Source organism: Lepidochelys kempii, chromosome 7 (assembly GCF_965140285.1).
Source record: "Lepidochelys kempii isolate rLepKem1 chromosome 7, rLepKem1.hap1, whole genome shotgun sequence".
In the NCBI taxonomy this organism is placed as follows: domain Eukaryota; kingdom Metazoa; phylum Chordata; order Testudines; family Cheloniidae; genus Lepidochelys; species Lepidochelys kempii.
In genome coordinates, this window is record NC_136386.1 from 60726073 (window position 1) to 60738952 (window position 12880).

The window sequence follows — 12880 nt, forward strand, 5'->3', positions numbered from 1 at the left end:
AAAACAGCAAATTAGCCCCTGGAGCAGGCTGGGCTCCCAGCCTTCGCTGCTGGCAGACTGGGGGGCTGCCGGGTTTGTGGCTAGTGAGGGGCTGATGAAATAAATGTTCTTGGCCCATTGGTGTGCAAAGGCAGGATTTTGGGGAGAGGGGAATCCAGCAGGGAAATGCTAGTGGGAAGTTCGGGGGAGCCGCTCTCCCTGGTGCCAACAAGCGCCCAGCAATGGGAGAAGAGAGGCCGCTGCCCAGCTTGTTAACTGCACTGAACTGTGCTCCCAGAGCCTGCAGCCCGGGGGCCACCCGCCGCCACCCCGCCCCTGCCAGACGGCTCCGGCCTGAGAGTGCAGGCGGCCAATGGCAGCCCCTCGCCCGGCACGTCACGGGCTGCAGGGGGGAGATTGGAGGGCGGCCACATGAAAGAGGAGCGGCAGAACTTTTATAGCTGTTAAAGTGCGGGAGACGCCTGCAGGGTCCCCGAGTCCCATCGCGAGCCTGCTGCCCTGCCTCAAGCATGGAGCCCGGGATCCCATCTCCCACCCTGAGCCTTGCACTGGTGGTGCCTGAGCCTGGGGCTGGGACCCTGAAGCCTGGACCCCACCCCTGAGGCTGGAGTTGGGACCCTGGAGCCTGGATCCCACCCCTGAGGCTGGAGCTGGGTCCCTGGAGTCTGGACCCTGAGGCTGGACCCAGGTCCCTGGAGCCTGGACCCCACCCCTGAGACTGGAGCTGGGACCCTGGAGCCTGGACCTCACCCCTGAGGCTGTTGCTTGGGCCTGAGCTCTGGGGCGGTGTCTGGAGCCTCCCAGGGTGCGTATGCCCCCTTGCCCTCTGCAGCAGTTTTATGGCTCCCTCCTCCCTGAGGATGAATCCTTGCCAGAGGTTGCTGAGCCCGGAGACAGCCTGCACAGAGACCAGCAAAGGAGTGGCTGCCCTTGCCAAGGGGAGCCCCCTCGCTGAGGAGGAGTTGCCCAGAATGGGCTCCAAGGCACCGGGATGCAGGGGCCAAACCACCTCCAGCCCTCTGCTGCCTTTCAGTGTGGAGTCCCTGCTGATCACAGAGCGCAAGCTGTGTCCCCGGAGCAGCCGCCCTCACCAGCCACCCCCTGCTGCCACTGCCGAAGTGCCACCTGCCCGGGCCCAGAGCAGCTTGTACACGGCAGAGTCAGGCCAAGATTTCCCAGAGCAGCGGGCTAAGCAGCAGCCACCAGCAGTGGAGAGTCCTGGTGACAAGGAGCCCAACTCCTGGTTTGCAAAGTCTGCCTGTTCTCCACCAAGTAAGTACCTAAAGTTACCCCGCACCTCTGTGTATCAGAGCACAGAGCCAGCCTGGGCAACTGTCAGCCCAACTAGCGGGACACCTGGCACCCCCTCCCCTGCCAGCAAGAGCAGCAGGGGTGCACTAAACTCATGGGGCGTGGGTTCCCTCCCTTGCTGGTATGTGACCCTCTCCCCACCTGAGATCCCAAGCCAGGCTCACCTGTGGCCTCCTCTGAACAGCAGAATGGTCAGGACCCGGTCCCACCAGTGGGAAGGGCATGTTGCCCGCAGGATAGTAGATGGGGAGACAACAGCCATTCAGCGGGCCCTAACTCACCCCAGCCCCTCGCTTGTGCTGCGAAGCTCCTGCCAGGCTGAGGTGCCATCACTTCACCCCCGAGCTGACACTAAGGTGGCTGCAGCTTCCCATGCTCTGTGCCTACGAGTCCTGTGTGAGCAGCACAGCCCGACCCAGGCTCCTGCTGGGACCTACGGCCTCCTGGTAGAGTCTGCCAGGCCATTGGCCCTGCCATCACTCCGCGCCCCTATCAGCCCTAGCCAGCCACTCGCTTCTGAACAGTGGGGGAAAGGCCCAGTGCTCTCCCCTGTAGATAGCGCTGTACATTGCTAATGGTGTGCAGGCTACCTGGACCTGGCCTGCACTCCTCCCTTGGGGGTCCCACCTGGGCCCAGGGCCACAGCTCACAGCACTTGGTGCCTGGCTGTGAGCTCAGCTCCTATGCCCATGCCCAGGCCAGGCGCACGGTGAACCCCATGGCTCTGACCCCAGGCAGTTCTGCCCCTGTAAACTGAATGGCACTCTGGTCACTCAGTGCAGCTGGGCACTGGGAACCCCATGGGCAAGGGAGGGACCTGCCTGCTTTCTCCAGTTGAGACAGGAGCTCCTAGGGACTGACATGTGGAGCCTGCATGCCACAGTGCCCTGCTCCCTGATGGCCAGTGCTCCATCCACATCCCAGCTCAGCATTCCTGGTTCCACGCATGAGGGAGTCTCTGGGCCCCAAATAGGGGCTTTGTGAGTACCTGTCATGCGGTCACAGGGGAAGACCTGCTCTGTGCCATGCTGGGTTCCCAGCCCTGAGGGAGCTAGCCCCACTGGGGAAACACACATTCATGGCAGGGCTGGAACCCAGGATGGACTCCACATCTGAGGTGGGTAGGGTAGGAATACAGGGCTGGAGGGTCCCGGAGATTGCGCCTTTGGCCTGGCAGCCGGGCCAAGGCCGCTCCCCATTAAGCAGCTGGGCTGTTTTGTTTGTGTCACCTTGCAGGGCAGCCAAGCCCTCCACCCTGCACTCTGAGGAAGCACAAGAACAATCGCAAGCCCCGCACGCCCTTCACCACCTCGCAGCTGCTAGCACTTGAGAGGAAGTTCCGGCAGAAGCAGTATTTGTCCATCGCCGAGCGGGCTGAGTTCTCCAGCTCCCTCAATCTCACAGAGACCCAGGTCAAGATTTGGTTCCAGAACCGCAGGGCTAAGGCCAAGAGGTTGCAGGAAGCAGAGCTGGAGAAGCTCAAACTGGCCACCAAGCCCTTGCTGCCCTCTTTTGCCTTGCCCTTCCCGCTGGGAGCACATGTGGGCTCCCCCTCCCTGTATGGAGCCACCAGCACTTTCCCCGGTAGAGCAGCCCTGCAGCCTGTCCCAGGTCTCTTCACAGCGCCAGTCACCTATGGCATGTACTACCTGTCCTAACAACCTGGTGCAGGGACCAGGGTCTGTGTGCCCCAGCCTGTGCTGCCGCACATGGGGCGGGCAGCACAATATGCGGGCCTGCAAACCCACTTCTTTGCTGGTTGCTGATTGTGGACTAGCCCCCTTCTGACCAGCATGCACTGAGTGGCTTACAGCTGCTGAGGGTCAGTCCCTGGCTGTGGAACAGCAGGCGAAAATCCACTTGGAATAGTGTTTGGGCTTCAACACTGAAGGATCGCTGCCTCCCAGATTGTAGGCAAGAAAAAGTTCCATCCCCATGGGCTCCCTCACTGCAGCACTCCTGTGCAATGCACTTATTCCCAGACCAGCTGGCACAGGGATGATTTTAGCTCAACTGTGTCAGGTTCCTCTTGATCCTGGGGTGAATCTGATCCTGTCTCCCAGCCTCTGAACAGGGGAGACCTGATCACAGTATGACAGGAAGTTCCCATCTCGTTGTATTGGTCTCTAATGGCCTTTCCTCTTAGCGTCTCCCTCTCCCAAGCATATCCTAGTCTAGGGGAGCTTGTCCCTGAGTGTTTACAACAACCCACAAGTCACTGGTCTCGATGCTGGGGTTGCAGAGAGCAGGTCTCTGGCCTGTGTTGGTCTGACTGACTCAGCGTGATGGTACTGTGTGGCCTGAACACCCGTAGATGCTATTGTGCTTGACACTGATACTGCAGCACTGCGTGAGAAGCCTGGTGCTTCCCCTGCTCCCAATGCTGCATGGCAGAGCGCGAGGTGTTGAAAGATGAGAGTAAAACAGCAGAAAGCAGAGACCGTTCACCCCTGCCCACCAACACACGCACATTCTTCCAGAACCAGCTTGGGTTTGGTTAATTAGCTCTCCTCAGTGACCTCCTCTTCTCCCCCCCCCCCACCCCGACTACCCCTCTGCAAGGCTCCCCCTGGCATGAATGAGTTCCACCCAGTCATGACTTCACAGTATGGGACCAATGGGCCTGACTCTACACCCATTATTTCCTGAGCAGCCAGCCCTACGGAGTCACTCTATTGCGGGATGGAGCTCTGCCAGGTCCGTGCTGCCTTCCATAGGGCTGGCAGTGACTCGAGGCCAGGTCCCTTAGTGCTCTCTTGCTGTAAATAGGGGACAGTCTGATTTTTGTATTGGTCACGAGGGGGCTGTATTTCAGGATACTAAGCTGTTTATAGGTGAATGCTCACTAGTATTCACAGATGTCTAGGCTGTGTGCATTTCAGCCCATGTGAAAGACACAGAGCTAATTCCATGTACATAGTTTGGGTTTTGTACAGAGCCCTGAATGGGCTGAGGCAGAAATCTCCCTGTTTTGTACAAAGCAGCCAGTCAATAAAGCCTCTAAGTTAATCAAGGCAGCGGTGCCGCTCGCAGCTTTGTTCTTAATAAAAAATATTGTAGCTTTCCCCAAAATGTAACAAACAGTCTCCTAACCAGAGACCACCAGAGCCAGTGTATTCAGCCTGCACAATGAGGCCTGGCTGCTGGGCAGAGCCAAGAGGGATTCCTGTAAAATACCACACAGATTAGCCAGGTCTGCCTGCCCAACAGGTGTCAGGCTTGTGCCACACACACAGCACTGCTCCTTGCCCTGCTGGTGCAGTAATTCTTGGGGCTCTTTGGATGTACTGCAAAAAGCTACCTCCGCCATTGCTCCAGCCAGCTACTGTGCACTGCCACTGCTAGAGGCGACCCCCAGCCATCTCAGAGGAGTGACCAGAATAGAGGTAGCTGCCCCACCGGAGAGCAGAACCACTTCTCCAGGTGTTGGAGGCCTCCCATTTGCCAAGGGTCTTGCTCCAAGTCCCCAGGCAATGGCTCCGGTCCACTCTCTAGCACTCTGAAGCCCTGCTTCCCCCCTGCCCACACACACACCACACAGTGGTGGGGCTGCTGCTCTTGTGGTGCTCCCCAGCTCACTGCCCATCTTCCTGGCCCAGGGCTCATGGCAGGAAGGGCGCAGCCTGGGGCTGCTTACCATTGGGAGGAAGTAGGGCAAGCCCAGGCTCTGGCCAGAGCTTTAAGTGTGTCTTTTCAGCCACAGCTCTTAAGAAGCTTCCTGAGGTGCTGCCAGAGAAGGCCCCAGCATGGTGTCAGGGGAATGCACCTCTCTGGGTGACCCCTGTCACACTGCCCCTACCCTTTGCAGGAGTCTTTGGGAAACCTAGGGTCCCTTCCTGCTCCCAGGAATGATGGGATGGGGAGGGGTCCTACAGCTCACTGCCCCTTAAGCAGCCCTGTGGGTCCCAGGCATTTGCCCTGCTCCCAGTCAGGGAAGGGTTGGTGCCTAGCAGCCATTCTTAACTGGAAGCCCATGTCTCAGACTTTGTCATGATTCTAAACGTGTAGCAAACTATGTGTTTGCGCTAAGCAGCATCAGCCCTCGGAACAGGAAATTACTGGTATTTCTTGGAGACCTGTCAAGTTTCAAACTGTGGCTGGCTGTGTGGAGTAAGAGGCTGGGGCTCCAGACCTGCCTTTGCTCTTCCTTTAGGCACTATTGCCACCTGCTGGATGCCAGACACTCTGCACCGACTGGGCTAGAATCCATCCCTTGAAGAAGCTACTGCTACAGCACTACTCAAGCCTCTGTGGGAATGGTTCTAGCAACTGCCCTCCAATGCCCAGTCCTTCAACCACTTCTCCCCATACCTGCCCTCTCCTGCTCTGAACTGCCTCTGCTTTACTGCAGCCTCTAAGGGAGTGCTGTTGGGCCACATCCACAAGGGTTGCCTTCAAGACACTGAGGCCATGACCTCATGCAGCAGTTGTGCTCCTCAGGAACGATGACACTTTCCACTGGAAGAGTGAAAGGTATGAGAGCTGGAGATAGATTTCTGCTCAACAGCCCCCCAACTGTAGAATCCCTTCCAAGAAGAGATTAGAGTAACCAGATCTCATTGCTTTCAGGACAAAACGTGAGACTCACTCCTTTGACAAAGTCTCCCCATTACAATAATGTTTTTGGCAAAGTGGCAGTGATGCCAATATTTCAAGTTACCTAATCCTTTCCATTGTAATTTCCTAGACTCGCTGCTTATAATGTCAACAGACGTTTCTTTTGAAAGTTTCAGCAAATTAGGTTAGCCATTTTTAGATCCAGATCAATAAAAAAATAGATACTTTCACCAATGCTAAAAACATTTTCAACGCTGGTTTAAACATCCCTAGGGCCGTGCATCAGGAACTGGACATTTGGCAAAGGGATACTCGTAGAGTCAGAGCAGTGCCTTTCACCTCCTCCATAAAAAATCTCTTGAGATTTGTAAGCCATAGGAAATATCCTTTGGCACATGCTTGTTATTTTTTGAACATTCCTACTGCACTGACCTTGCTTCCAAGCCCCCCTGAGCCTTCTTCATTGTTTCCAAACAACTGCATAGACTAACAGTGTCAGTAAGGTGGTAGGACAGGAGCATGCCAGCCCTGCAGCTGTCCTTTGGTCACAAGGAAAGTAGCTAGGCTGGGAGACACAAGCCTGTGAACCCTAATCACTAACAGTTAATATCGAGTAGGGTGTCATACACCTGCTTTAAGATAGAGGCATCTTCATAGATAACTGGTGATCAGTAAAGTTGCACAAGGGCACTTCTGGGGGAGCTAGGAAGAGAACCCAGGCCTTTGAAGTGGCAGACCTACTTTTCAGTCACTTAGTCACTTAGCCATACTGTGTTTCGGAAAGTCTGTGTTAAATCTGTGTGCTTGGCTACGGTGGCCCAATTCATTCCTGCAGCAGTGAAGTATTTGCCACAGGGGACAAGGGGAGGCAGCTTGTACGTCCCTTTATGGAGGTGCAGTTCAACCAGCACAAAGGGGCCACAAAGTACTGATGAATCATGCTCCATGTCTTCAAAATGGGGCTACTCCAACATACCGCTCTTCACAAATAGGTTTGAGACCCACAGATTAATGAGCACATTGTAAATGCAAAGCATTTAAAAGCAAAGACCACTCAGGAGTGCTAATTTGCAGATCCCTTCTCTACTCATTAGACCACACTCCCCCACCAGAGCCAAGAAAGAACATGGACCCACATTCCCAGCATTCTACAAATGTCTACAAAACAGTGGTTTAACCCACTGGCAAAGGGTGTGTTTTATCCCTCCCAATAAAGGCTATATCAGGCTGTTGTATAGCTAAAGAGTGGGGGTCCAGGGAGCAACTGAGCTATGGTGTTTAAAGCCCTTGTTTACTGTTACAATGTTAAATTGTAATGTTAGTCCCAGCTCCCACTGTGAAGAACCCCCTTTAAAATCCCTTTTATTAAGCTTGCATAAGAAAGGAAAACAATTAAAACATTCCAACCATAAAAGGTTACACAGTTTAATTTCAACATTTTCCCCTATTCTGGCCCAGCCTTTTAGCTGTCTAGACTCTCCTAAAGACATGGCAGTCCTTGGCAGGATGTTAAAGATGATGTTAACTGTCCTAATTGGGAAGAAGAGACAGTCCCATTAGGCCATCTCCACTGAAACAGCAATTTATAGTGCTTGTTTTAGGGCCAAATCAGCCTCAGTCAATAACTGTTTTTAGGTGCTTCATTTTGCATATCACACAGTAACTAGTTCCTTACTGCACCATGTAAACTCTCTCCAAACTGGCAGTGCTCTGTTACTTTCCTTAATTCAAGCACATACTCAGAAATTCTTTCATTGCCTTTTTGACTCCATTTATAAAAGCAGGAATAGGAGTACTTGTGGCACCTTAGAGACTAACCAATTTATTTGAGCATGAGCTTTCGTGATGAAGTGAGCTGTAGCTCACGAAAGCTCATACTCAAATAAATTGGTTAGTCTCTAAGGTGCCACAAGTACTCCTTTTCTTTTTGCGAATACAGACTAACGCGGCTGTTACTCTAAAAGCAGGAATGACTATGATCACCATGGCTTTTGGGAACAGGCGAGTTTGTAGAATTTCTACATAATCAGCAGATATTTTGGCTGCAAGTTTAAGAAGCTGTTAGTCTGCTTAGCAAGGTGCACGTTTGAGCTCATCATGCTCAGTAAAACTAGGATTCTCTTCTCATCAATTATACCATTCGCTCGTCTATCCTGTTTCAATCTCTTTCTAGAGGCGGGGCCAGTCTGCTACTGAACTACCAAACAAGTCCATTCCCCCCAAAGTGCCAGACATTTTTAACACAATTTTTCTCTAAGTGAGCAGATCACTTATGGTCTGAGTGCTGCAAAGTGCAGTTCCCTTTTTAGTTGCACTGTCCCTAGGCTGCTCCCTATTCCTGACTGTATTCCCAGATTACGATCCCTGCCTTGCTGCTAAAGTGTTGTCTCTCTTGCTCTTTAAGCAACAAACAGGGCATGAGGGAACCATACAGGCACAGTGGAATCCAACTAGCAGTGTTTATTCAATGGACACAATATGCCAGACCTAGCTCCATACACACATTGCCACACTGGTTGTGTTCTGGCAACTTCTAAAATATAGAACAGTGAGTACCACTAGATGGCTCACAAATTATTTAAAGGGATATTACTTTGTTCCTAAACCCTAGAAACTATAAGTGGTATGCTGCTTGGTCTATGGGTTTGATTCTGGCTTTGGGTGTCTGGAGCTCCTGGACTATACTGCACAGGACTTTGTGATGTGTGATACTCTCGGTCATTCGTTCCAAACTCCCACCACTCCCCATGGGGTGGAGACCCCTCCCACAGCTGTTGAGGCAGCAGGAATGGATTCAGAAACCACTCCAAATGCTTTATCAGCAAACAATCACGGTCATCTGTGAACAAAACCGCCTGAAGAACCCTTCCAACCAGGAGGCATCTTACCAGGGTCATCTCCTTTCTTTGGGTTATGGCGCTTCCTTCTGGGGCTGAAGCCCTGCAAATCTGCACATGCACAGGGACCACACAGGAGGTAGGGGGCTATGGGTTGGGCAGTAGCAGGGCTGCATGGTACTTCTCCCTGCAGTCTCTGGGCTGTGCCCTACCCAGGAAAAAAAGTGCTGAGAGGTGCTGAGGCCCAACTCCCAGAGGCCCTAGCTCCATGTACAAATGCCCACATCCTGGCTGCAACCCTCCCCACCACTGCTGCCTTGTGAGCAGGCAGGTTTGCACGGCTGCAGCCTCACAAACCTGCCTTCCACATAGTATATTAGCAACTGATGGATAGAAGCACTTTTTTGCTGGTGACCAAGGGGTTGCTAATAAGTGGAATATACTGTAGATACAACTGAACTTTTAAAACAATAAACTAGCTGCTTTCTAACTAAGGTATTTCCTCTGGGTTTGGGAGAGTTGTTCTTTCATGCCTTGCTATTATGGGCTGTCAGTAGTGATACCATAGTTCAGGTTGCATCAGTATTTTCTGATTTAAGAGGGTCAGTACCTCAGAATCTAACCTTGCTTCAGAACCCTTTTTTGAAAGCATGCCATGGAGAATTGAACCACATTTCAGCCACTAATGACTATGTATGTGGAATGATTTTCGATGTGTATTTTGGGTTTGGATGTTGCTGGTTTTTTTAGGAAGTTTGGGAAAACCAGAGCACCAGAAAAGCCTGATTTTTTCACACCCTGAACATTTGCTGCCCCCTGCGGCTGCCTGAACAGAAACATTGTGACATCAGAGATTATCGGCCATTTAGCACTCTCTCCCTCCAGGTCATTTGTATACTGGGAAAGTCACCAGTGCCTTGGATGAAATGGCAACGGCTGCCTTTGCTGATTTCCCATAACATTATTTCAGAGGAGCTGCAGTCAAAGCCAGGCTTGGAGCAGCTGCTAATGGGCTCCTTTGGGCTTGTACTGGGATACTTTACACTGGTCCTTTTCAAAGGTACTTTCTGAAAAGGGGGTTACATGAAACAAAGAGAATTTACAGCTCTTTTCATGTATATTGTTTATTTGTTTCTTACCAATTGGGAGCTAGATATGGCTTTCTGAATATTTACCTGTCCTCTCCTATCACAAGACAGACTTGTGATTGTTCCCCCCTCAAACAAGACTTTGTACAATGCTCAAACAAAAAACTGTGTTTAACATTAGTTAAGGTTACTCTCAACAATAAACTAATCCATAAAAATTAGAAAATCCAAAATTAAAGGATTAAAAGTTTGCAAAGTCAAGCACTCTCAAGTCAGAAAATGCCAGAAGGAACATTGCTCATGAACACAATCTTAATTTAGCCCCCTTGTGCATATGCATGATGATACAGTCCGGGACGCCCACAGAGACTGGCAATGCACCCCCAACTAGACAAACTCCAGGATCTTCTTCTGGAGGCTGGCCAGACTTCTCAAGAGCAGGCTCGGTGTATTGAACTGGTGCTAGAGCATGGACAGGAACAGCTGGTTGATCAGAAGCGCCCTGCCTCAAAGGGAAAGGCACCAGAGCTGCCCCATCCACCTCTGCAACTGGTCAGACAACCTGGCCTCTAGATCAATCCAATTCTCTAGCTAGGAGGGATTGGTGGCAGAAAGGTATATGCCAAGATAGAGCAGTGGACTCTTGCTCCACCAGATGGCAGAGAACATGGGTAGGAGAGAGACCACCTGTCACCTTTACCAACCATCAAAGCAGAGCTCTTGACCCATGCAGCGGAGACTGCTGAATATATGGCATGGCAAGCCTCCACCCATGCCAGTTCCCTCAGATTCTGGGTCACGAGGAGCACATTGTCAGCACATGCCAGTAGGGCTACTCTCAAGTGAAGCTTTCAAAGCACCAACCTGTCATTCTCTTGCAGAGGAGACTGAGAAGGGCTCAATGGCAATAGCATACAGCTCCCCACAAAACAGAAAGCCCTGATGCACCCCTTGACCAAAGATGACGGGCTTGGTCAGGGTGCAGCTGAGCTTCCCCAAGCATTCTGCAGAGGTGTACAGCACCTAGAGAAACCCCATGAATTGGGGGACCAAAGCCAAACACCTGCTGAGATACCAGTGATCCACCCTGTCACAGGTGTTCTCCTGGTCAAGGTACAGGAGGTGGAGTGACCAACCACACCTACTTGCCAGCTGGAGAAGATCTCAGACCAGACAGAGGTTGTCCTGGTTAGAGATTTATACACTCTTCAGGGATTAATGCATCCCACCAAGTTTTTACAGTGACACTCCACCAATGTTTGGAAAAGAGTTGGGTTTATTAGTCACCAAGAACACAGCATCAGAAATCCTTAGGTTAGCATAGAGACATAAGGTTAAAGCATAGTCCATTCTGGTCAGCCTAGAGCACCAGGCAAGCTATAATGAACCCCATTTTCAGGCTCTCTGTCTCTCTCTCTGACTTCCTTCCTTAGTCTCTGTCTACACTGCACACCTTACAACGGCGCGGCTGTGCAGCTGCACCATTGTAAGGTGTGCAGTGTAGCCACTCTATCGCTGGGAGAGAGCTCTTCTGACAAAATAAAACCACTCCCAACAAGGGGTGGTATCTTCGTCACCAAGAGCATGGCTCCTGCCAACAAAGTGCTGTCCACACCAATGTTTTTTTCACACCCCTGAGCAACAAAAGTTTTAATGACGAAAGTGCAATGTAGACATGGCCTTAGTCAGCTCCCAGGTGAGAGAACTCCAAGGTTCTGCCACAAGCCAACTCTTTTTCCCTCATCTTATACCTCCCAGTCCTTTGTTCTTAAGATGTAGTCTCTGCTCAGCTTCCCTGCTGAGAGTTGGGGAAATCCTCCTCCCTCTGGGTGATTGGTGGTTAGGTGTCAATGTCCTGATGACTGGTCTTTCCATTGTCCTCTCGGATTTTCCACTGATGCGGGTCGGTCTCTTTCAGTCCTTTTAATGACACATTCTGCCGGCGCAAACAGTGAGACAACACACACACCTATGTGTCTCAGCCTGCCCTGAAAGCAAACTTATTCCCCCACTGTGTAGCCACGTAAAGCATCGGGAAAACCGAGGCACATAGGCTTCATAAAAAATATTACAAACATTTCCTACTTCTTCACAGCTATGACCTTGAAGTCCAGGCCGAGTAGTGATAGTAGGCACCAATTCTTCATGCCATGGAGGACCCACTTTTTGGACAGCAGAGCAAGCATGGCCTGCCCTGCACAACATGAGACATGCCCCACTCCCCAGGGCCTTGGTTCAGACAATGGCAATGTCTGGCCCAAGGACGTTCCAGAATGTACAGTAGAACTCCCCAGTTCAACCCTTTGATGCCTAGAGATTTTATATTAGGCATCAGATGAAGGGTTTCCAAGAACTCAGCCAGAGTGAGAAGAAGCTCTAGCCAGTCCTGGTCACTCGAACTGACTGTAGGGAGTTCGTCCCACAGCATCTCACAAGCATCAGCATTAGCTGGACCATGGAGAAGAAGTCTGCGTAGAAAGCTCCCACCCTTTGCTGCTTCTCCACTGGATCTGTAAGAGGGGTGCTGTCCTCTTCCATGTCCTCCTTTTCTCCATGGCATAGAAGCAGGAGCTGCAATCCACCTCCTGAAGAAGCTGGATACATGATCAGACAAAAGCATCCTGCGTCCAATGGTCATCAAGGGCCCAGACTTCATCCCGTTTCTCCTGACACTACCTGCAGCAGGATGGATCCCCAGGGTGAGTGGCCAGGCACCTCTCCGGCTCCAAAACCTTTCACTCCAACTGCTCAATCGCCACATCCCTCCTCTGACTGGCCCCCCCGATGTAGTCGTGGCAGAAGAACTGGGTATGTCCCTTCCCCACATCCGACCACCTCTCCCCCCAGTCAGGCCAGCCAGAACTCTTGGAAGGATGCCACAGAACTCACATCTTCCAGGAGGCTGTTAAAATGCCAGTAGGCTAGCCGCAGCTGCCCAGGCATCAAATAAACCATCACGGATACCACATGGTGGTCCAAGAAGAGGACCAACCTGATGCTGGAGGAGTGGGCCCACAAGGAGTTAAAATAGGAAACGTCAATGCGGTCCAGCCAGGCGTGGCATGACTGAGTATCCTCCAAACAGAC

At 51.8% G+C, this 12880-nt stretch overlaps 1 protein-coding gene across 1 annotated transcript; it reads left to right on the forward strand.

Annotated features, from left to right (window-relative positions):
* Positions 1-457: 457 nt before the first annotated feature.
* On the forward strand, positions 458-4325 carry LOC140914673 (homeobox protein MSX-3). Its single transcript, XM_073353109.1, has 2 exons — positions 458-1272; positions 2548-4325. The coding sequence occupies exons 1-2, from the start codon at positions 840-842 to the stop codon at positions 2967-2969; spliced, it is 855 nt and encodes a 284-aa protein (XP_073209210.1). The 5' UTR covers positions 458-839; the 3' UTR covers positions 2970-4325.
* The last annotated feature ends 8555 nt before the right edge of the window (positions 4326-12880 follow it).

Coding starts and splice junctions, on each gene's coding strand:
- LOC140914673 (XM_073353109.1), top strand. CDS start 840: ATGGCTCCCTCCTCCCTGAGGATGAATCCTTGCCAGAGGTTGCTGAGC. Junction 1,273..2,547: donor GTCTGCCTGTTCTCCACCAA/GTAAGTACCTAA, acceptor GTCACCTTGCAG/GGCAGCCAAGCCCTCCACCC.